The sequence below is a fragment of the Vanacampus margaritifer genome, chromosome 14, assembly GCF_051991255.1.
Source record: "Vanacampus margaritifer isolate UIUO_Vmar chromosome 14, RoL_Vmar_1.0, whole genome shotgun sequence".
Taxonomy (NCBI): Eukaryota; Metazoa; Chordata; class Actinopteri; order Syngnathiformes; family Syngnathidae; genus Vanacampus; species Vanacampus margaritifer.
In genome coordinates this window covers 5,876,190-5,901,013 of record NC_135445.1, presented here as the reverse complement: position 1 = coordinate 5,901,013, position 24,824 = coordinate 5,876,190, and the positions used below count along the sequence as shown (strand labels likewise).

At 39.5% G+C, this 24,824-nt stretch overlaps 1 protein-coding gene across 5 annotated transcripts in view; it reads right to left on the bottom strand.

Moving 5' to 3' along the window:
* pcsk5a (proprotein convertase subtilisin/kexin type 5a) overlaps window positions 1–24,824 on the bottom strand; it is a 31,462-nt gene that overhangs the window by 2,425 nt on the left and 4,213 nt on the right. For 2 of the 5 annotated variants that reach the window (XM_077585837.1, XM_077585841.1), the window contains 31 exons: window positions 24,530–24,624; window positions 24,277–24,458; window positions 23,927–24,124; window positions 23,145–23,245; window positions 22,969–23,072; window positions 22,269–22,389; window positions 20,172–20,366; window positions 19,739–19,875; window positions 19,521–19,643; window positions 18,279–18,381; window positions 18,021–18,211; window positions 17,726–17,810; window positions 16,447–16,550; window positions 15,378–15,510; window positions 15,151–15,266; window positions 14,028–14,130; window positions 13,559–13,695; window positions 12,955–13,152; window positions 12,806–12,874; window positions 11,699–11,741; window positions 11,389–11,531; window positions 11,039–11,239; window positions 10,290–10,373; window positions 9,311–9,509; window positions 6,918–7,132; window positions 6,585–6,827; window positions 4,780–5,031; window positions 3,487–3,664; window positions 1,982–2,205; window positions 948–1,048; window positions 346–538 (listed from right to left, as the gene is read on the bottom strand). In XM_077585837.1, coding sequence (XP_077441963.1) covers window positions 346–538; window positions 948–1,048; window positions 1,982–2,205; window positions 3,487–3,664; window positions 4,780–5,031; window positions 6,585–6,827; window positions 6,918–7,132; window positions 9,311–9,509; window positions 10,290–10,373; window positions 11,039–11,239; window positions 11,389–11,531; window positions 11,699–11,741; window positions 12,806–12,874; window positions 12,955–13,152; window positions 13,559–13,695; window positions 14,028–14,130; window positions 15,151–15,266; window positions 15,378–15,510; window positions 16,447–16,550; window positions 17,726–17,810; window positions 18,021–18,211; window positions 18,279–18,381; window positions 19,521–19,643; window positions 19,739–19,875; window positions 20,172–20,366; window positions 22,269–22,389; window positions 22,969–23,072; window positions 23,145–23,245; window positions 23,927–24,124; window positions 24,277–24,458; window positions 24,530–24,624 — 4,571 coding nt within the window. The remainder of the gene's footprint in view (window positions 1–345; window positions 539–947; window positions 1,049–1,981; window positions 2,206–3,486; window positions 3,665–4,779; window positions 5,032–6,584; window positions 6,828–6,917; window positions 7,133–9,310; window positions 9,510–10,289; window positions 10,374–11,038; window positions 11,240–11,388; window positions 11,532–11,698; window positions 11,742–12,805; window positions 12,875–12,954; window positions 13,153–13,558; window positions 13,696–14,027; window positions 14,131–15,150; window positions 15,267–15,377; window positions 15,511–16,446; window positions 16,551–17,725; window positions 17,811–18,020; window positions 18,212–18,278; window positions 18,382–19,520; window positions 19,644–19,738; window positions 19,876–20,171; window positions 20,367–22,268; window positions 22,390–22,968; window positions 23,073–23,144; window positions 23,246–23,926; window positions 24,125–24,276; window positions 24,459–24,529; window positions 24,625–24,824) is intronic. The other 3 variants (XM_077585839.1, XM_077585838.1, XM_077585840.1) reach the window with 3 other exon arrangements.

Sequence of the window (24,824 nt, the reverse complement as noted above, 5' to 3'; positions counted from 1 at the left end):
GTGGTTTTAAGGAAAATACCTTATTGGGATAATTCTTCTTCTTTTATTCAAGTACTAGTGGTATCGGTACTTGGTATTGGTATCAGTGACTACTCAAGAATTGATTGAGTAATTGTACTGGTATCAAACATCCCGATAAACAATACTCAAGTGAATGAATGAATACATTAATAGTCACTATTTAATACCAATAATTAGAGATTAATATTAAAGCCTTCAAAAAGGTGAATTAAATGTCAATATTTTTTTGTTTGTTGTAAAACTATGTTTTTTTTTTTTTAATGCTATGCTATAATATCTTCTTATTCTTCAGTATGACCAAAAAGTAATAATAATGAAAGCGACCTGTTGTTTCCGTGCAGTTGCAGCAATCTTGCGTGTGGGTGGCGGTGGCGGCGGCGGCGGCGTGGCAGCAAAGGAGACAGCGCCCCCCGGCTTCTAGGATGGCGTGTGGCGGGCACGCGCTGCAGTTGGCCGGGCCGGGACCCTCGCAGCGCAGGCAGGAGGCGTCGCAGTCCTCGCAGATGTGACTGGAACCCTGACGGACAACATACGCGCTCAGACGGTTTGTATTATTTGTTAAGATATATTACATATTTGTATGATTTTGTTTTGAAATATTTATCAAGCTGAAGGTTTTTAAAAATAAATGTATTAATTTTATTTATTTAACTATTTGACAATATAAAAAGAATACCAGTTTTTTTATTTTGTTTTTAGTTTAAAAAAAAATATATATATATATATATATATATATATATATATATATATATATATATATAATTTTATTACTATTATAATTTATTTTATTTTTTTACAATTTAAAAAGAATATAATATTTTTTTCTTTCCTCTTATTTAGTTCCTAGAGGGGAGGCCTTGATTTGAAGCTACACCCACCCCAAAAAAGTAAGACACATTTTAAAAATAAAACCAATTCTACTGTACCTTGATCATCGCGTACTTGGCCGTGTCGCACAGAGACGCGCACGTACTGCCTGACAGGAGGTAACCAGGCGCACATGAGTCACAGGACTGAGAACTCTTTCCTGCAAAATATGTCATCATGTGATGGTTTATAACTGGAGCAATTTGACAGTAGCTTGAACTTGCCAAATAGTGAGCCATACTAGGCTAAGGGTTAAAGGTCAACGGTTATCAGTGGTTTTAATAGGAAGAGGATAAAGAATATATGCCTGTGTGTATTGTTATATTGTCGACTGACGTGTTATGTGTTCAAATGTGTATACTCATAATACTTTATGAGTTATAATACCACAACACTGATGCTATTTGTTAGCCTGTCGCAGGCATTTTGCATCGTGTGTTAGCATTAAGCTAGCAGACTTCGCTGAAAAAAACTTAACAGGACTGAAAACTCTTTCCTGCAAAATATGTCATCATGTGATGGTTTATAACTGGAGCAATTTGACAGTAGCTTGAACTTGCCAAATAGTGAGCCATACTAGGCTAAGGGTTAAAGGTCAACGGTTATCAGTGGTTTTAATAGGAAGAGGATAAAGAATATATGCCTGTGTGTATTGTTATATTGTCGACTGACGTGTTATGTGTTCAAATGTGTATACTCATAATACTTTATGAGTTATAATACCACAACACTGATGCTATTTGTTAGCCTGTCGCAGGCATTTTGCATCGTGTGTTAGCATTAAGCTAGCAGACTTCGCTGAAAAAAACTTAACAGGACTGAAAACTCTTTCCTGCAAAATATGTCATCATGTGATGGTTTATAACTGGAGCAATTTGATAGTAGCTTGAACTTGCCAAATAGTGAGCCATACTAGGCTAAGGGTTCAAGTATACTTTATGAGTTATGATACCACAACACCGATGCTGTTAGCCCGTCTATGGCGTTTTACATCGTGTGTTAGCATTAAGCTAGCAGACTTCCCTCCAACCTCAACCGCCGCCGTATTTTGTTTATTTTCCATTTCTACGACGTCATCAATTTGTTTGTTAACCTGAGCAGGTTGCGCAGTTGCCGTGGCAACGCTCGCACGTAGCATACGCGTCATCGTCATCCCGTTGGCGGTAGAACCCGCGAGGGCAGTCGTGGAGGCAGCGGCCTTCCCGCGGCATGAAAAGCAGTCTCGCCGCGCAGCTCAGGCAACGCCCGTCCCCCGAACACTCGCCGCAAGCCGGGTCGCACGGCTCGCACGTCCCCGTGGCCTGGTTGCCGTAGTGACTGTGAGGAAGAAGGTGCAGAGGTCAGTGTATGGATATGACGCTCCATTAAACAACAAAGCGCGAAGGCTTCAGCCAATTCATCGGAATAAACTGGATTTAATTGCAATTTAACGCCACATTAATTGAATTTTTCCCCACCGCCGCCCGCCAATTAAACATCAGCAACAATTAGCATTTTACAGCCGCGCGAAGTGAATCTCCCACGCAATTAGCGCTTCACTTCACCCACGCGACACAGCTTCAAAGAAACGACGCCATGCGGAAAGTTAGGAGATTCCTGACGGAAATTCCTGGAAATGTTTGACATTTTTGAAAGTTTCAAGGCCGACATTGGATGGTGACGTGGCATTCGTACCGCAGCACCAACACTATATCGGGACTTTAGTTATGCAAAGACATATAGCATATAGCGGCTACAGATAGCAACAACATACAGCCATATTTTATTATGTCCAAATCAAATAGCAACAACATCATTTGGTGACATCTTATTGAGATTTCAGACATCCAATAGCGACCTTGCATAGTGATGACATCATCTTGTGCTTTTTGGGCTAAAACAGTACAACTTAAAATTGTATCACAATTTAGCTAATATCATTTTTTTTTTAAATCAATACTTTTGGCTCAGTCCACAACTGTGGGTGTCATTTTTATGAATTATTGGCCAATCTAAAGCTCTCTTTGATGCTGCAATATTAATAATAATGGTGGAATAGTGACAATTTTGGAGGAACAATGTCTTGGCCAAACGCCAGCGATATAGAGTATTTGTCTGATTTTTATTATGTATTATAATTTCTTATTAGTGTTTATTAGTATTTATTATTATTATTAGTATTTATTTATATTTATTATATTTTTAGTAGTATTTTTTTTATATTTGAGTGCAAAATAGTAAGAAAAAAGGGTCACTAAGTATTGTGTCATAAAGTAAGGTAACCTACAATTCTAAAAAAATTAATAAATAAAAATAGTTTGTTGTTCCTTCTTCAATATGGCTGACCAGTAATACCAAAATAAATACATTCAAAATGAACCCCGAAAGCTCATGTATGACAATAATTGAAAAAGATGAAAACAACATGAAAACATTTTCACCAAATGAGTTGTATTTAGTTTTATAAACATAACATGTAGCTTCAATTCGTTTTCTTTTCTTTTTTTTTAAAAAGTAATTAAATTTTATTTTGTTAACAAAACAATTTTTTTTCTATTTTTGGCTTGAGTTATTTCGTTTCTAACCTTACATCATATCACGAAAATGTTTTGAGCTTACCTGAGTGGACAGGTCTCCACGCACCGGTCGCCGTGGCGAAAGAGCCGCTCCTTGCAGGCCAGACACTCGTGACTGCGCTTCCCGGCGCAGGACTGACAAGTCGGGTGGCACGCTTCGCATTTCTGCCGTGACTCATCAGTGTAGAAACCTGGCGGGCATTCGTCCACGCAGCTGCCATCTAAGTTACGGGAAGCATTTCCGTTGTTGCTTTTCTTTCTTTAAAAGGATTACTTTGCTACTTACATGCTCTTGCTATATTTAACTTAACATAAAACCAAGTCTTTTTGTTTTGTATTTTACTATTATATATGTTAGGGCTGCTCGATTATGGAAAAAATAAGAGTCATGATTATTTTGGCAATAATTGAAATCACGATTATTCAAACGATTATTTATTTATTTTTAGTACAAAACAAGAAAATATTTAAGCATTTAAAAATATTTTTTTAAAAATACTCTAATTATGTAAGTTCCTTTTGGGACAAACATAATTTATAATAATATATATTTATTTATTTATTGGCAAAAACTTGAAGTTGGAGTGCAGCATGTGCACTGCAGTAGAACGATCATTTATTTTTTTGGTACAAATCAAGAAAATGTTTAAACATAAAAAACAACCCAAAAAATATTAAGACAAATGAAATTTTTTGAAACACTATAATTATGAAAGTTCCTTTTGGATGAAACAAAAATGATTAAATTAGCTATTTTTAATTTAAAAAGTGAAAATGTATACATTTAAACAACTCAAAAATTAGTATTAACATTCTTTGTTTTTTACGATTATGCTGATTTTGTCATTGTGAATTGTTATAATTGAAATTGTAATTGATTTTCGGTTAACTCTTTGACTGCCAGACGTTTTCAGAAAAGGGATGCCGTGGGTGCCAGCCGATTTTAAGCATTTTGACTGATCTTTCAAGGTCCATAGAAAATTATGTGTTTGGACTATGGAAACACACATACTACCAAAAAAAGATTGGACTCTCATCTTTCATCAGAAAAAAAAAGTTTGTTTCTACCTTATTCCGTTTTTCAGTAATCCACAATAGAAAATGGTTAGTTTCACCTCTGTTTTGAAACAAACGTCTTTTAACGTCTTTGGCACTCCTCCATAAGATTTTACTAAACGTTATTTAACGTTTTTGGCAGTCAAAGAGTTAATTGCAACAGCCCTAATATATGTATATGTGTACTGAAATATATGTGGTTATAAATTTGATGTTGTCCTCTTGTACAACGTAGCCTCCATCAATAATCCCTAACATGACATTTAAAGCTCGAAGTCACCGAGTAGAAGATGTCTCTGCTTGCAGCTCAAGCAGTTTGTCTTTCCCGGGCCAGAGCAGCGCCGGCAGTTCTTGTGACACGGCCGGCAATCCCCGCGCTCGTCGCCGTACCCGTGAGGCGAGCACTCGTCATGCGACGGCACGCAGCGACCGTGGGGCTCCTGCCTGCGGTTCTCCAGTCTGTGGCCCTCCCTGCAGCCGGAACAGGAGCCGGCCAGGGGCCCCACACAGGTGAGGCAGGAGATGTCACACTCTAAAACCGCAAGCAAAACAATATATTTGACTATTATTTAGTATAAAACTGAATAAAATAGAATCATTAACATCAATATTACACGATGCGAGTAATACTAAAAGTTACACAATATTTCATTTTATTTTATTTTTTGGTGGAGGGAAGTGAAAAAAGGTGTACTGGACAAGAATTGAATGTTTTCATTTGAAATGAAAACAATATATAATAACAAGGCAAATTCAGAATAATTATGCTGACGCTACATGTAAAGAGAACTAAATTCACCCTTTTTGAGGGTTGGGGTCAGAAAGGTAACAAAACCAGCCGAGTTTCTATCTGGAGGCGACATGACAGCTGCCTAACTTCTGAGGAGCGTCGTTGCTATTTTAGTCTGTGCTAAAATTATTCAGGGCGCTCAGAGGGAGAACTTTTTAATGTTGACTAAAAGATCAGACGCAAGTCAACTGAGGAAAGTAAAAGGGTGTGTGTGCGTGCGTGTGAGCAACAGAGTGGGAAAAAGTGTGTGTGAGAAACAGGGAAATTGTGAAGTTTAGAGAGTGTGTGTTGTTGAGAACGAGTGTGAGAATGTGTGTGTATGTGTGAGAGTGCGTGAATGAAAGAGAGTCGGTGTGATAATGAGAGTTTGTGTGTGTGAGTGCATGTGAAATCGATAGTGTGTGAGTTTATGTGATTGAAAGAGTGTATGTGAGACAGTGTGAGTGTGAGAGAGAGCGTGCATTAGAGAGCTTAGTCAGCAAGGTTGTGTGAGAAGTGAGGTTAAATGCATGTGAGAGAGGGATATCGAGAGTGAAAGGGAAAGTTTTTGTGAGACAGTGTGTGTGTGAGAGAGAATGTGTCTGAATCTTTGTGCGAGAATCACAGAGAAAGCTTGTGAGAGAGTGTGCAAGTGTTTGTGAGCTGAAGACAACAAGTGATTGAGAGTGTCCCTGTGTGTGTGAGAGAGCAAGGGAGGAAAAAGTGTTAAAGAGAGTGTGAGATTGTGGGCATTAAAATGTGAGAATGTACATGTATGAAAGAGGGACTTACGCAAATGTGTGAGTTTAATTTAAGTACACATGAGAGTGCATATACAGTAAGTGTGAGAGCTAATGTATGTGTGCACATGTGGGTGAGTGAAAGTGTTTGTGTGTGGCAGCGTGAAGACAACAAATGACTGAGAGTTTCCCTGTGTGTGTGTGTGTGTGTGAGAGAGCAAGGGAGGAAAAAGAGTTAAAGAGAGTGTGAGATTGTGGGCATAAAAACGTGTGAGTTTAATTTTAGTTTATGTGAGAGTGCATATACAGTATGTGTGAGAGCCAGATAATGTACGTGTGTCTGTTTGCAGTGTGTGAGAGGGGACTTAAGTGTGAGTTTGCATGTGTGTTAGACAGATAAAGTGTGTGTCTGTGTGCATGAGAATGTGTGAGTGAGTGTACAGTGTATTGGTGTGTAGTGTAGGTATGAGAGCATATGTCTGTTTACCTATGTGAGCGAAAGTGTGTGTGGCTACGTGTGAGAGGGGATGGATGTCAGAGTGAGAGTTTCCGTATGTGTGAGATACACTTGACCACCTTGACATTCTCCCGTGACGTCATCCAAGAAGGTCCTCGCAGGACACGCGTCCACGCACTCGCCGTCTCGTAACGCAGCCTGCGGGTCCACGCAAGCGTCGCAGTCGACGCTTCCGGGGCCGTCGCACAAGCGGCAGTCGGGATGGCAGCGCAGACACTCCCGTCGATCATTATCGGCAAAGAAACGCTCGGGGCATTCGGGCAGGCACGCGCCCTCGTGGAAGAAGTGATACTCCTCGCAGGCTGCGAAAACCACCATTTTGTTGCGCCAAATAAGAAACGAGGATTTTTTCCATGCTGCTCATCACGCATTGAGATTGTCATTTGCGCTACCTGTGCACTCTCCAAGGGGGCTGCAGTCGTCACATGCCGGAGGGCAGCGTCGGCACTCCCCGATGTGGACGGCGTGGCCCGCGGGACACGCCTCCACGCACTGGTGATCGAGCAGCAGCAGAGGTTCTTCACAGCTCAGGCAGTAGGTGGCGTTCTTCTCGCAGGACGCGCAGTCCGACGCGCAGCTTCGACACGCCTGACCGGCGGGGTAGCCTCTGTCGACAAGCACGAGTTCACAATGAAGAGTAGAAATGATGCTAGCTCGCTAATGTGGCGAAGGGAATTGAAAAAACAAGTTATCGGGGGGGGGGGGGGGCAGTAATATCTGCTATTGTCTTAGACAAAATGTTTTTTTGCGTCATGGTCGTAGCAAACATGCTGTAGTTAATGCACGGGAATTTTTCATGTCAACGTTGTGCTTGACAAAACTGTCGAAAAATGGCGGAATTGACTAAAAGGCTGAAAACGATTTAAGAGATTCTTAAAATGATATTAATATCTGCCTCAAATAAAAACCAAATATCAAAATTTATAGAAACATGGTCTACGTATATAGAATTTTTTAACCTAATTCTGGTTACTTAATTCTGCCTGTTAGCGAGAGCCACCACATCGTGATAACTTACATTGATGTTTCTGCATTTGGCAATTTATTATTATATTATATTATTAGTATGGGATTTTTTTTAATAGGTTTAAGGTCACCCACATACAAAATATATATATATATATATATATATATATATATATATATATATATATATATATATATAAAAATTAATAAAAAATATTTAAAACATTTTTTTTTAATAAAAAATATTTTAAAAAAAAATTTTTAATAAAAAATTAAAAAGGAGAGCAATGATATGTCAAATATATATATATATATATATATATATATATATATTAATAAACAGGGTCTCTATAAATCTTTTATAGATTTATTTTATTATTATTTTTTACTTCATTTAAAACCTCTATATGAGCACCATAGTTTTTTAAACACACTTAATTTTTTTTTAAACACACTGATTAAAATCTAACAAATCGGGTTAAGATAGCTCATCAACCGCCTTTGTAATTTTAATTTTTAATTGTAAAGAGACTTTATGGACACCCTGTACAATATTAATTAATATATATATATATAGTATAATTAAGTACAGCCATATAGTTGCATACGAATTTTCACATTGGTTGTGTGGTAAAATTGCAATTTCTAGTAAAAAAAAAACAAAATTCACATAAACGCGGCAGAAACATTTTTGGCAGATTTCTGTATCTCAATTTAATGATAAAATTTTTTTTTTTAAAGGGACACTTGACTCATTGAGTCATTTTCAGCAGTAAAAAGTTAATATTTTGTCCAAAATTAACTTCTTAATTTTTCTTGAACAATTAATACCTTTAAAAACACATTTTTCCACTTGCTGTCAACTGAAGATGGCATCACCTATGCTGAGGAAATAGGTAACGAGCAATCATGGCTCACCTGTGTTCTGAGTTTGGTCAGCAAACTAAGCCACGATTGGTCGTTACCTAGTATACGTACTTCCTCAGCACAGGTGATGTCATCTTCAGTCTACAGCAAGTGGAAAAATTTGTTTTATGTTATCAAATTAATTCAGGATAAAATATGAACTTTTTACTGCTGAAAATGGCTCGATGAGTCAAGCGACATTCCAGTGTGTTTTTCTTTGTCGGAGGTCGTAATTTTGCGACCAGCACGCGGCGATAACCTCCTTGGCGGAGGTAATAAAGTCCGATTGGGTGGGCTCTCATCCCATCCCGTCATCTGGGCGCTAATGGACACCCAAGGATATGGCGTGCAAGGACATGACGCTCAGGCAGTGTAGATTTAATTGCTCATAAATGTCAAGGAAGAAAAGTCAAAATGATGGCCAGTGAATATGTCAAGGATGAGAGTTGATTCTTTTATTGTTTCTTTTTTTTTTTTTAAGACTCTGCAGGAAGCCTGTGGTGATAAATTCATATTATGAACATAATATGGAAACGGACTTGACTATTTCAAGAGACCCGAGAATAAATGAAAGTAACTCATGAGGTTAATTAAAATATTGAGTGTGTTTACTGAAAAAGCAAAGCAATGGCTCTCGACGATTTATTTATTTATTTTTTGGTCAGGGTTCATTTAAGGTCACAAACCGTCTCAAAGATGTTCGTCAACAGCTTTAATGGTCATAAATCGTTTTTCTTGTCAAGAAAAAAAACATTAAAACTGTTGGCGAACGTCCTTCCAACGGTTTGCAACCTTGAATGAACTCTGAACCCCCCATAATTTTTTTTTAATTATATTTGAAATTAAATTAATATAATATAATATAATATAATATAAAATCTGCAAACGTTTAATAAAGTGATGTACATCTGACCTGACACACTGTGGGACGCATTGGCCGTCCTGCAGGAACAAAACCGCAGCGGGCCGGCTCAGGCATCGGGTGCAGCGCTCAAGGTCCACGCAGTACAAGCAGCCGGCGGGACACGCCTCGCACTCACCGCTTAGCCGGTCGCCAAACGAACCCGGCGGACATTTTGACACGCATGTTTGCTGGGGGCTCAGGAAGCGTCCTGGAAGAATTTATAAATTGTTAATAATAATAATAATAATAATATAAATTATTAATAAATTTATTTATAAATGTCTTTTTTTTCTATCTAGTTAAAACATTGTTGATAATTATTGTGAGGAATATCATTATCATTAATATTATTAATAACAACACAACTAAAGGCAATATGAGCCAATTTGTTATTTCAGAAGTGTGTATCAAAGTAAATCTCAGTATCAAAAAACATGATTTAGACATTGTATTGGTAATGATGAAAACAGCTTTCAGTAAAAATAAATAAATAAATAAAACAAATTTACTTTAAACTCATTCACTCCCAGCCATTTTCACCGAAGCAACCCCCTTCGCTCCCAGCTGTTTTATTGGATTTTGGGGCCCACAGAATATTGTGCTCAATTGCTATAAAAAACATGGAACCTACCAAAAGAAAGATTAGAGTTTCTGTTTCCGTTTTGCAGCAATTAGCATTAGAATGTAGCTAAGTTTCATCATTATTCACAACTCTGTTGGGGAAAACAGCTTGTTTGCAACATGGCCCTGGTTGATCTCTTATACTCTGCTGGCACCTGCCGGCCGTTTTTGTAATAACTACCATTTCCTCAACCGTTCTCTGCAGTTGAGAGGCTGCATTAAAGCCTTCTGTATGCTCTAGCATAAAAACAAACATAAAAAAACATATAAATACGTCTTTGGGCCACTTAAAACATTAAAAAAAGAACGTATTTATACGTTTTGGGGAGCAAATTAGTTAATGTAAGTATCATAGGTTCCAACAGACCTTTTGTACATTTGGTACACTGGTTCTTGTTTTTTCCAGAGCAGGACTCACACGATGGATGGCATGCTACACATTCACCATCACCTGCCGCACCAAACACACTCTTTAGTCAACAATGTGGATTAATGACAGCTTGGAAAAATAGTTGACAGTGAAACAGTTGCGCACCCCAGCAAGGCTACGATTGTTATCATATTGGCATTGAAGAAAAACTAACTGTTTTGGGTAGTTTAAAATAGCACGTTTCTAGTATTGTTTTTAATTTTGTGTAGTTTTTGTAGAGTTATAACAATTAGCTCAACATCTGTGCTAACTTGGAAGCTAACTATGAAGCTAAAGTAGAGCTAGGTGAAAATTCACCAAATTTACTAACACACAAAAAAATGACATAAAGGTATGCCATATACTGTATAAAAGCATATAAATCAATATCAAAAGAAATAAATGTACATTTGACTATTGTTGGCTAGCTAGCAAACTAGCTAGTATTTTTAGTTGGAAGATTCATTTTTTTCATTTAAAATGTTCTCGTTAGCCTTTCCAAGTTCTACAATTACACTCGCCTGCCAATAAATACAAGATGTTGCTTAGATGTGTCTTACAGTCTTGAAACAAGAGCTAAATGATCCACAAATGCTAATCAATCATCACAAAATCTTTCTGGCAGAGGTTCAGTAGCACTGATTGAGTACTTAGGATGAAATCCCAGATCAATTTTGGACAACAATCTGTTGAATTGCTCTTCTCACCGCTTCGAAAGGTCCGCACGGGACAGACGTCGATGTCGGTCACGCACTGTCCGTTTGTCAGCGTTTTGCCATCGCCGCACGATACGCAGCTGTCGTCCCCGGGGCCGCTGCATAGCGCGCAGTCGTCATGGCACTCCTCGCAGTCGTTGGTGTCCTCGTCGCCGTAAAAACCCTCAGGACACACGGAAACGCACTTTCCCTCTGAGAAAACAAAACAAAAATATATTTTGCTGTAATACGCATGCCAGGCCACTAGTTGGCGATGCGACTTTACACTTTGCTTTATTTAAGAAGTTTATTATTTGTCTGCAGTGTTTGTTTGTAGAGAAGTTTGTTTAAAAAAATGCTACCTGATAGGAAGAGGTCCGTTTCGCACCAGTAGCACTCGTGCTGGTCGCAGCTGACGCAGTTGTTGTCGCACGGGACGCACGTCATCTCCTCGTCCACGCTGTACGTCTTGGCGGGGCAGTTTTTGTAGCAGCCATCCTGGAAGCTGCACACAAAAGGCGGCGGTCGATAAGATGACTTTTCCTCAAATCCTCAAATCTGTTTCACTCTTCAAGGCCAAAATGTCCGCCGGACAGTAAGCGTTATCGGTAAAGTGAGAGGCTGAGCGAGTAGAGATGAAGGCGAGATCACACAAGGCAGCAGCAGCCTTACTTGTAAAAGCCTTCTTTGCAGGACAGGCAAAGCCTGGGGTTATCTGTTGGAAGCAGACAAACAAGCTCAGCTCTCCTCTTAAACGAAAAGAAAAAAATTAAGTACAGCAGAGCCTTTAGGATTTGATTGCTTTGGATCAGAAAACAATATGGTTGACACTTTAATGTTGCTGCTTGAGATCACGACGGCTCCTTTTGGACTTTCAAGGTTCACAAAAAACACCTTTGTATTGTCAAATAGTGTCCTTAATACTCAAAGGCCAGATTGTCTCGAATACAAGATTATCCTAAATCATTATTTTATGTTGTTGAGTGTATTTTGGAAAATGGGCAAGGCCGATAATCGTACATGTATGTGTTCAACAAAAAAATTCAGTAAAATGTAAACCCCTTGTTATTGTGGGTGGGATCAACACTAAAATGGGCGGAGCCATCCACAGTGATTGTGTTAATCTTAACAGAAAAGTTATTAATATATGAGAATAACATTTTCATTTTTGGAGAAAAAAAAGTTGTATTTGTTGTTCAAAGAGAATAAAGTTCGATTTTTACAAAAATTTATAAATTAAAAAAACATGTTTGCAAGGAAAAAGTTCTAATTTAACAATCATGATAGTATGGAGAAAAAATATCAGTTCAAAGTAAAAGTTTTATATTTACAGACATGAAGTTGTCTGACTAAAATGTAATTTACAGGGAAAGAAACCCAAGATTTTTAAGAGAATAAAATCTAGCAGAAAAATAGTTGTTTATTTTATCAAAACAAACAAACAAGATTGTGATTCATGGGAATAAATATTTTTTTATATTTATATTTTTTAAGTTGAATGTTTAACGATGTGACGTAAATTTGAGGCCGGACATCAGCTGCGCGCATCGGCCACACACGAGCCTAGAGCTGCAGCGGAAATTTTGTCGTCGCAAAATAAAGTACCGTCAGCACCGCCTCAAATACCCGTGTCGAATTTTGACCCCAGTACACCCCTGATTGCAGGACTGAAATAATAATTTTAGGAGATTGAAGTTATTTTTGCGAGAAATAGGTCATGTTCATAACTAATTTTATGATTTATATATATATTTTTTTAACACGTGTATGTGATCTTACATAGGACGCACTGCCTGCAGCCCTCCTCACAGGCCATGCAGTCGCTGTAATCTGGATCTTCGACTTCCCCTGGAAGACAAGCAGGAAATCCACTTTTACGGCAGAAGTGGAGAATACGAGCGGCGCTCACGTGACTTGGCTTGGCTTGCCTTCGCCGCACTCCAGCTTGACGCAGGCGCCGTCGGACACGTAGTAGGACGAGTTGCACCACAGGCAGTGGGCGGAGCTTGTGCAGAGCGTGCAATGGTGTGAGCAGGCCTCGCAAGTTTTCTCCGTGTGGTAGAAGGCTTCGGGGCAGGCGTCAACGCAGCGGCCTTGGTGGAGGTAACGCTCCATTACGAACTTATCTGCGGGGTTTTCAAAAGCTCGGTTAAATTTTCAATGTGGCCTAAATGAGGATTTAATTTAGAAAATGAAGGCTGAGGACGACGCCCCATTCATTTCCAATGTGAATTTTTTTGCTAGTTTTTTTTAACTAGCCACGTAACATCGCAATTTTTTTTCATGTGAACTTAGTCACATTTACTACTTTACAACTTTTTTTCATCCAAAAATTTACTTTTTTCTTCTTCTCCATACCACAAACCAGTTGAGTAAATCAAGAGGAGCCCCCTGCTGGGTGGAGTCAATTAATACACCTGCATCAATCGCTTCAACTTCCAATTCATCATCCAATCGATTATTATTCCTGTCCTGAGTATCAAATACACAGACAGGACTAACGAATGGTGATAAAAAACGGTCGGTCCTCACCTCTATCGCAGCTGGTGCAGTTGTTAGTCCCCGCCTCCACACAGGTGGCACAGGTGTGATCGCACAGGTGGCAGCGCCCACCCGACTGGTACTTGCCGCGGACGCACTCGGCCAGGCAGCTACCGTCGTCCAGAGCGCTGCATTGACAGCAAACCAAAAATATACTTTAATTTTTTTTATTTATATATATATATATATTTGAAATCTGTTCATTTGAATTATCCCAATCAGTATCAAACTTAGTGTTGAGACTTTTTGTGTAATTTCCCACTAAATTGGTGAGATGCTGTAACCTTTAAGAATTGAATTTGGACAGAAACTTACAATGAGATTTGTTTTTGTTTTTTTGTAGAGTCATCAGTTTCAAGTGCTTTTCAGCACTTTGGTTTATTGATCACAATTGTACAGTACAGTATGAGGTGGGGGACAATAGGGTGACTCAGCATTTTCTTGAGTGAGTCCAACTGACTGTGAAGCAGCGCAGCTGATGCAGTCTTGATGCTGCGGTCCCGTGCACTTCAAACATGTCGGGTGACACGGATGGCACGTCCCGTCGCTGGCCTGGTACTCCGCTGTCATACAAGAACGATATGATTGGTTGTTTGTGCCAAAATATCACCAATATAAAAAATTGTTCGATACACTAATTACTTATTAAATTGTGAAGTATCATTTAATTATTTATTAATTATATTGACCCTATTTTATGTATTTCATGATCTCTTTACGTTAGGGTGTTGTTAATTTAATGGATATTTCATAATGATTATTTAATGATGATGAACTTTAATGATGCATTAAAAAGCAACATTAAAAATGGTACGAAAAGTCAGCTATTAAGGATGTGGTGGGCGGGGTCAATAATCTAATTGGTTGAATGGTGATGTATAGGAAATTTAAAAACTTAATTAGTTGCATGTTTCATATAATACAGATTAAATTGTTCAATTTGATTAATTTAATGCATTCAAAATTTAGTTTTTATTCATTTATACCATAAACGAATTAATTTTTTTTTATTTCTGATTAATCTAAATTAAATGAAATTGTTTATAATTAAATATTTTATTTTCTGTTATTTTCTGTGTATTTATTTGGCTTTAAATCAATTAAATGTATAATTAATATTTTATATCGGTACTTGCGATGATCTTTTAGCCGTTTTACGATCAAAAATTACCATTAATTTCATGCAATTTTAAGGAAAAATGCTATATTGGGATGTAAAGGTTCTTTAAAATAATCTGTCATTGTTAATTTGAGGAAATTTTATGAATTTATTATTATTATCAAATTAAAGAATAACTTAATAAATTCAATAATACATTGTTGTCAATTAATTATTTGACATGTTTTGGGGGTGGATTTGTAATTTATTTTGGCACAAAATAACTTTTCTAAAATGTTAATTAATGGCCCACTTAATGAATTACAAGCACCCAAAAAGTGCATCAAACAAGCAGCACAAACGAGCTGTTGTCAAAGCAACAAGCGAGTGTTTAAAGTGTGACTGCAAACAGCAAAACGTGCGCCCGCTGCTTCCTGTTGTGTTGCGGAGGAACGTGAGCCAATAAAAGCGGGCAGACGCTGACCATCTGCGCACGCCGTTTGGAGAACACACTCGCCCTCCTGCAGGCTGCGACCGCCGGAACAGCTGCTGCAGTTGGCCCGGCTCGGCCCGACACAGGTGAGACAGCTGGCGTCGCACCTGTAGGAGCACAGGAACAGGAACGCATAGCAGCCACGCGCGCACAGAAGCAGGCCTGCTATCAGGAGATAAACAAGACGCCCACACCTGAGCACACACCAGTGCGCTCACCTCCTACACATCCCGCGCCCGGCGGCTATCTCCGGGTTTGTGGCGAAGAAGCCGCTGCTGCAGGAGGAGACGCACCTCCATTCCTCCATCAGGTAGCCGTCCGCGCACTCTGTGCACGCCTCCACGCCGGCGCCTGATGAGCCAGAAAATAGGAAGATAAGAACATGTTTCTCCAACGCTGTTCAAACAGGAACTTGGGCATCAATCTATTTAAGCTCTCAAGTTGGAGGCGCACCCTACCACCATAAATGGTATCATTCTTTTGAGATGCAAGTGACCATTGAATTTCCCATAGCATTTTGAGGTGCACATGGTAGTTATGTTAAATTGCCTTAAGAATTTTTTTATTTTTTTTTGGTTGGGTTGCAAAATTCCGCACCAATTTTTTTTGAAACTGTTAAAATAACCCAACTCTGGGTAAAAAAGAAAAGAAAAAGGATTTGGGTCATTTAGAGCCAACTTAGGCGTAAAAAAATTGGGCCATTTGTATTGTCTACTTGACTCAACCTTGTGCGGTGTTTTGCAAAAAAAAAAAAAAGACAAAAAAGGTAATTTTGCATAAAACAACCCAGAAAATTGGTCAAAAATTATGTCGTTTTTGTATAAAATGACCGTTGTTGTTTTTTATTTTGTTTTTTTGCAATAAATAAATAAATAAGATTTTTATTTATTTATTTTTATAAAACCACCCAGAAAGTCAGATCCCCTACTTGGCTCAATTTGACTCAACCTTGTGGGGTGTTATGCAAAAAAGAAAGAAAAAAGGTAATTTTGCATAAAACAACTCAGAAATTGATCAAAAATAACATCATTTTGTATAAAATGACTGTTTGTTTTTGCAATAAATACGTAAATAAATAAGGTTTTTATTTATTTATTTATTTTTATAAAACCACACAGAAAGTCAAGTCAGATCCTCTAACTTGTCTAATTTGTACCCAAATTTGAGTAAAAAATTGGGCCACAACCTAGAATATTGGGTCAAATTGACCCATAAAGTGGATCGCTCCATTTTTGATCCATAATTGGGTTACTTTTTGACCCAACTGTTTTTAGAGTGTCATCTCACCTGCACAGGCGGCACACACCCGGTGGCAAGTTTTGCACAAGCCCTCAGCCTCGTCGTAGTACATTCCTGGCGCGCAGCTCTGCTGGCACCGGTTCCCACGCAGACTGGGTCGAGGGCGGATAGAGAGAGAAAGGGAGACAAGAGAGAGACATTATGCAGCGACGAGACGCCCACAGCCAATCACGCGATGGCGTCTGGGTGACTCATTCGATGAGAGCCCCGTGAACCCCGCTTGGCGAACGCGCCAGACGCGAGGTCAGCTTAGGTAAGAGCACATTAAAGATCTTGTTTGAAAACTTTTAACGCAGAGGTCACCTATGTCAAGGGTCAGCAACCTTTACTTTTAAAATAGCCATATTAGGCCAAATAAATAACAGAAAATCTGTCCGGAGCCACAAAACATTTGAAGATTGTGATGAAGGAAACTGTGTGTTAGTTTTAGTCTAATGTACTTAGGGCCCAAGAGCTAATTCGAGCTGCACCACAACAATCAATTTTCAGACTTTTTTTTTCAATTCCAAAGACATTTTATGGTAATTTTTTTGCCTTTCTTTTTTTTGTTTTGGGACATTTTATGGTTACTATTTGAACATTTTCTTTTCTGCCTTTTTAAAAATCAATTTTCTGACTTTTTTTTTTTCAATTCTAAAGAAATTTTATGGTCATTTTTTGCCTTTCTTTTTTTGTTTTTGGACATTTTATGGTTACTTTTTTAACATTTTCTTTACTGCCTTTTTGGCAATTTCATGGACTTTTTTTGGTAATTTTCTCCTTTTGCTCTTTGGGCATTTTTAGATAATTTACTAAACTTTTTCATCTACCTTTTGTTAAAAATGTGGACTCTGACATTTTTGAACATTTAATTATTATTATTATTAAATCTAAATTATTAATTTATTTAAAGAATATTTCATCTAAACAAATAAAAATAAATATGTGAAAAATATTAATTTCTACAAATTTTTTAGGGAGCCACAGGAGAGGGACTAAAGAGCCGCATGTGGCTCCAGAGCCACAGGTTGCAGACCACTGACCTATGTTGAGCCCTGTATTAAAAACAGGTCTGTCGTGGTAGGAAATTGTAATTTCCTTGGAATACGTCTCACAATATGGCATATGATTTGTTTTGTCCTTCCGTGAGTGCGTCGGTGCAAAATGCAAATAGCAGTGATAAGCCCCGTCCAGAAAGTAACGTGGTTCTTTGCCATTGTTAGGATGCTGAAGAGTGCGCATTGTTTACTAGGCACTTCTCAGCGGCCTCATCAGATACTCGGCTCACCTCGTGTCTGCTTTGCATTCCGTGCAGATGCTGGAGGATGTGCACCTCGAGCACTTCTCGCTACACTTCCTGCACATATTCGCATCTTTGGGAGGGGGGGGGGGGGGGGGGGGGGTTGGGGGAATCAAACAATACACACCAGTGATCTGTCTTATTAATATATATACACACACACTGGCGCTCTATGCACACTTTCTCTCATTATGCTAGTGATTATAAAGGATTTTGCCTCAAGCCCTTCATGACAGAATTGCAATTTGTCATTCTCGTTTGACGTAAAGTCCAAAAAGCCAACCGTGGTCCAGGAAGTAGCCCTCATCGCAGACGGCGTCGCAAGTATCGGTCCCCTCGGTCAGGTGATGCCCGGCTTGACAGGAAGTACACTGGTCACTGCGGCTTCCCGTGCAACTTTCGCAGGTGGAGAAGCAGCGCTTGCAACGCCGCCTGTCGCCCCAGAATCCCCGCGGACAACCGGACACACACGTTCTGTTGGGACGAGAACATGATATGGGAGAAACATGCGCCCTGGAGGTCAAACTGGTCAGTTTCTAACCTTGTGTTGTTCTTGAACTTGAGGAAAAAGTGGGCACATGTCACACACTGCCATGGGCCGGGACCCTCGCAGCCGTCGTCGCTGCACTCGGGGTCGCAGGGTCCTGGAAGGGCAAAAACGAAGATGAGCGCGCAGCCAAATTTTTGTAACATTTTAACATAAATTAATGAGACATTGATGATTGTAAATTCAGTTGACAGAAAAATGTTTTGGCAGCTGTCAGCTTTGCAACACTGCTCCAACGTCACTTGGCGAATCATGGGTAAAGGGAATGCTACGCTGACAAAAAGTACAAAGCCCGCAAAGCTGATGGTCTCACGTTTGTCTGAATGACAGCTGAAACGAAATAGATAAGTGTATATATAGTGACTTTCGGGACACACTAAGCTTTCAAGGTATGATTACGGTTTTAAAGCAGGATTAGGGTCACAATTTCTAACAATGGTTTCAATTTTTTTAGCTGTCAAAATGTGTGACTTCAGGTTTCAATGTACAGTTAGAGTTTCACATTAGAGTTTCAAAGTAGGGTTAGTGTTTCAAATTACTTTCAAAGTAGAGTCACAATTTAGAATATTGGTTTAAAAATTTTGGTTACATTTTTTTAGCTGTCAGAATGTGTGACCTCAGGTTTCAATGCAGGTTTATGGTTTCAAAATCGGGTTAGAATTTCAAATTAAGGTTTCAAATTTGGATTTGTGTTTCAAAGTAAGTACAATTTATATATGGTTTCAAATTTTTTGTTACAATTTTTTAGCTGTCAAAATGTGTGACCAAGTTTCCATGTACAGTTATGGTTTAATATTAGGGTTTGAAAGTAGGGTTAGTGTTTCAAATTGCTTTCAAAGTAGGGTCACAATTTACAATAGTGGTTTCAAATGTTTTGTTAACATTTTTTAGCTGTCAGAATGTGTGCCCTCAGATTTCAATGTAGGATTAGGGTTTCAAATTGAGGTTAAGGTTTCAAATTAGGGTTTCAAAGTAGGGTCACAATTTATAACAGTGGTTCAAAATTTTTAATTTGTTTTTTTTTTAGCTGTCGAAATGTGTGACCTCAGGTTTTAATATAGGGTTAGAGTTTCAAAGTAGTGTTAGATGTTCAAATTAAGGTTTCAATGTCGGGTTAGGATTACAAAGTAGGTTTAACCCCTGTGTAGCGCTATCCCTGTACAATTTGGTGTTGATTCAAAGCTTTTGGACACTACTTATAATTATCCATTTAGACTACTAGTGGTGAACACACACCAGTGTATTCTTCAGCAAAGTCGGTGTCCTCCGGTATCTTGGCCGACCGCGCTAACCTGCGGCGCGCGGGATACGGCAGCCACGTGGTGCCATAAATCACCAGCGACCACTCCTCCAGCGTTCCTGCCCAACAGACACGAGAGCGGAAAGAGATGAAAGTCGCTCCCCGCAAAGGTCCGCCACCTCACGTTGCGTTTCGCCAAGAGGAGCAAGCTCACCTGCTTGAGAGTTTTCTCTCCCTTCAGAGGGAGAGTCACGGATTTTCAAGGTCCATTCCCCGACCGCCCGCTCCCCCCAGCAGTGAGTTGTCATGAATTCCCACTGGTGAAAACCCTCAGTGGAGTTGTCATGAGGCCTAAATGAAAAATCATCATCACCACACAGTTGCTAGTACAGAATTCATACACATTGTATGAACTCTGCAATAGCATCTGACCAATCATTCAGTCAGTAGTTGATGTTAGAAAAATATATTTACTTAGGAGGTTGTACTGCATAGTACACATATGTATGACAAATCAGAAACACTAAAATATTAGAAGCACAGAAAAATCTTTCCCCCCAAATTGAAGGATTTATCACAGCAGGGCTTAGTTCTGCAGGATGGCGGTAATGGGTAACACAGCATGAGGAGTGAGCCAGAGATGCTACCTTTTATCGAGAAGCTGTGACACGGTGCCCGAGGGCGACGTGAGCGCAATGGAAAGGTCGCCACGGCGACGGCAAGCCACTGTGACACGCACCACCACGTGCTCCACGAAGGCCACGTGCTGCTGCCGTCGGGACGAAGCTGAGCAGCCCGACGTCTCCAGCACCGATGTCAGTGCACCACCCGCATTCAGGATTCTGTACAAAATGGGGACAGAGGGAGGAAGGTCAGTGACCGATTTCAGTACATACTCATCAGACAATTCAATAGGTACATAATCTTACGACATCCGATACAATAACAACATTTCTGTAGTCACAAGGGTAATTGTGACTGCTGTCAAACGACTCCATCGCCTACTTACCTACTGGTGAAGAGTTGGGCTCACTAGCCTAGTAGGCTAAAGCCCAGGCTTCCAACCACCTGTGCAGTTCTGAAGGCATTTGATTTGGATCAAGTTGATGGACTCACATCTATTAAAATCAAAATGCATTTTCTGATTCAAACCTGTTTTGCTACACCCCTACTAATTAGCCGCTCAGCTCTGTCTATTAGGCTACTTAGCAGATACTCAGATCGTAGCTTGTTAACTTGATTATCAATTAGCGAGTTATTTACTTAACAAATTCAGTTGTTTTTTTTTAATTTATTGTAGCTAGCTTAGTTAACTTTAATTAGTTACTTACTGTAGTGAACTAGCTTGCTACCTGTCTATTTAGTCAGCTAGTTTGTTGGCTCATTTCGTTCATTAAATTTGTAATCTAATTAGTTGTTTAGTTAGCTTGGTACTTTGCAGGCCCAGCATTCACACTCAGTAAGCAAATAAAGATACTCTAGTCAGTTAACTAGGTATCTAATTAGCTATATAAACTGGTGGTATTTTGAGTTGTTAGTTATGAAGGTAGTCAGCTACTTGTTCGGATAGTGAAGTTCAATTTATATTTTTATTGTTTATGAATTTACTTATAAGTAAATTCATGCCATATAAACTGTGTAGTGAAAAGAAGATCAACTGTGATAATGTTGTTGTGAAATATATTGGAACTTTTACTCCCTTTCAGTTCTCATGAAGATAAGAAAGAATGTAGAAGTTCTCATGGAGATAAAAATGTGTGTCTTAAAGGGAGGCAAGTTCTCATGCCATTACTCATTATGTCGTAAAAACTGAAGGTCCAAGATCATTACCTGCCTACATCATATTTCCGGGCTGATAGGAGAACTGGAGTAAACATGTCGGTATATCACATGTCTGCTTATTATAATTACTAACCCTTTGTCCAGCCTGTGAGTGTGAGAGGAAGCTTCTTCATGGATAAAAAGAGTGTGTGTTTTCATATTCGGGTACACTCGAGGCTTAACATTACCTTTGAATGTAAGCATTGCTTGTGTGTCTTTGAGAGCTCTCAAATAAATCTTTGCAAAGAAAGCTTCTTCATAAGATCTCAATGCAATTATTTTGAACACGCAAAGATTACACTTAATATAGTAATCAAATAATAACCTTCAATAGCTAGCTAGCTAGTTTGTTGCTAATTAGTCAGTGTATGTTTATTGTTAGATAGAAAGCTTAGTTAGCTATTTGAATTAGTTGTTAGTCAACTAGCATGTAATCTTGATAGTCAGCTAGTTCTTTGGTACATTAGTTTGTTTAGTGAGCTAATTAGTACATTATAGTGCGTAGGGAAATCGGTGAATAAATTGAGAGAAAATTAGCACAATATTTCAGTATATAAAGTGAATATAGAAAGAGGCCTGCCGCCAAATCGAAAATCCAGAACAGGCGTCCAGTCCACCAAAAGATTTGCCTATAGATGCCACAAGATGGCGGCAAAGCACTTTTTTTGAATGACTAAATGAAGTTCCTCCCTTCAGTTCAACATATAGTAGTTGCCTGGCACCTAGCGGTTACCAGATGGCGCCAAAGCAATATTTTTATATTCAACATGGCTTCGGGCATGAGGCAGAAAATATGCTGGGGTTCACCGACACAAACCTGACATTTTCGTGCACCGGTGTGCCATTAGATTTTTCTAATGTAATGACGTCTTGGCTCAATAAAGGTTGGTAAGTACTAGTGTAGCTGTGTGATGTCCTCGTACCTCTTCAACAGAGTGGGCGCCTCCACCGTGCACGCATGCTGCGGGGGGACCCGCTGCCATCGCTTCGCCTGTAGAACCATCCTCTCTGCATCCAGCAGGCCGAAGCCGTACAGGTGACTCACTGACACACACACACACACGCAAACTCATTAGACGGCGCATAAAAAGTGCTCCAGTTTCACATTGCACAAACTCGCGGGAATTTGTAGGCGTTTATCACTGCTGTGCACACACAGTGTCTCATTAGTGCATATGCTTCCTGTTTAACTTGTTTCTGTTAAAAAAAAAAATACATTTAGCAAAACATTCTATTCCATTCTTCATTAACATTCTATTTAAAGCGTAAAAAGGAATTGTTCTTTTTTTGCCATTGTGTAAGCTGTCAAGAATAGTCATTGTGATGCTTATAGGCCAACTAAAGTCATTAAAAGCCTCAGACATTGCAAGCCTGTAACTCCACTGATGGTATATTATTAAAAATGTAATTAAAGTTAAGTAATTAAATGAGTTAGGAACGCCAGCACAGGGTTCATTCAATTAAAGCTGTAGATAATTACTAGCAAGGGGGACTTGTTGAACCGTCACAATGACATGACAGAATATGTTATAATGTGTTACATAACATTAAGGTTAAATATGACAGATTAAAAAAAATGTGTATGGGCATTTTTGATGTCATATGTAGTCTACATTACTTTACCCTTGAGTCCGGCGCCATTCTTTCGCCAGTCAGCCGCCGCAAGCTGGCGAGTATCTGACGTGCGAACAATAATGTGCTGGATGTCTCGCCAGGTGAGAAGAGGACTGAGAACAGGTCGTACAAAACTCATCATCGCAATTAATTTCATGTATTAGTATGGATAGTTGTGAGCGTACTTAGCCTCCAGGGTGAGCGCAATGACGCCCGCCGCCGCCGAGACCGAAAGGGCCGAGTCCCATTTAGCCGTGCCGCAGCTCTGATGTGGAGCCAACACTGACTGTGAAGCATATGATGTCGCTTTTAGATGTTCGTCATCCAATCACATCATTTTGCAGCATATGGATGTCAATAGGAAAATGCCTTGGGACTCTTTTTACATTACAAACATAATTTACATCTATAAAGAGTTTTTCACCATGAGGCCATGTACTATACTTCTGGGTGCCACTAGTTAGGGGTCTGCAACCTGCAACTCTGGAGCCAGATGTAGCTCTTTAGTCCCTTTCTTTACAAATTTATTGTTATATTTTAGATAAAATATTCTATAAAATAATTAATGATAAATGAATAATTAAATATTCAAAAAATGTCAAAATGTTTAATTTGTCAGAAAAAGAGACACAAAAGATAATTTTTTCTTTTACAAAATTCCTAAAAATGTCCAAAAATGAAGAGGAAAAGAAGAAAATGTGCATAAAAAATGTCAGAAAAGGCAGAAAAGAACACGTTCAAAAAGTAATCCCAAAAATTACCATAAACTGTCCGCAAATTGCCTAAAATGTCCGAAAATTGATAGCAAAAAAGGCAGGGGAAAAAAAATGAAGTCCGCTTTTGGTCCGGACCAAACAAGCGGACTAAAGAACCTTTCTGGTTTGAATACACCCTAAGAAACTTAAAGTCGGATCTTGGTATGTGTCCACTACATTTATTTTCAACATCCTTTACAGCTTCTACTTACAATCTCGTCTACGGTGGAGGATGCAGCCAGGGTGGACGAGCACCTCTCCTGGTGGTTCGGCTGGTTCTGAAGGACGCCGCTGCTGCTGATGGAGATGGTGTAGATGCTGTTGCTGTAGCCGTCACATGAGCAGTGGTCACCTCTACGAGCGCCGCTCCCTGCCGCCCAGACGTAAACAGAGCCTCGCCCGTGTCGGCCCTGTTGTTAATTAGAGCGGCAGACCGAGGCCATTCATCAATCGTGATCCTCGCTAACGAGGAGGGAAAAGTCCTTGAAACTTTTTACAGCCAATGTACATGTCTGCAAGTCTCTGGAGTTAAGTGAAGTAAAAATGTGAGGAAAAGTCTCACTGTTCCAATGCCATTCTGCAAAGCAAGACGAGTCAGTGGTCCAGGTCCGTCCACAGTGGCGCCATCGTCTTCCGGACCCCAGCTGGCCAAGTAGATGTCAACATGTTGCGGTTTGAAGCTCAGCGCCTGCGCCTCCGCCATGTCCGTCACTTCTCCGTCCAGTCCATCCAGAATCCGGACGCCTACGGGTGAAACAGCCAAGAGGGTCAGGTTGTGATTACTGATCACTTCCGAGACCCCTGAGTGAACTTACCTCCAATCCGTGAGCGGAAAGCCACGCCAATGGTGCACGTGGAGTGGTTTGCAATAATGGCGGCGGCCACCATTCCTGCACACCGAGTCCCATGGCTGCGGAGAAACATCAGAACATGAGCCTGGATGCATATTGTATGAGCGGAGCTATTTTCGTTACATCAAACCAGCAAGAAGACAGAAGTCTAAACGGAGCTGGGAATTTGCATATTCATTTATGCATGCAATTACAGGAGAATGGGGAGGAAAATGGAGCATGAATTTAAGGAAGGGTCAATCGAGAGGGGTGGGTTGCG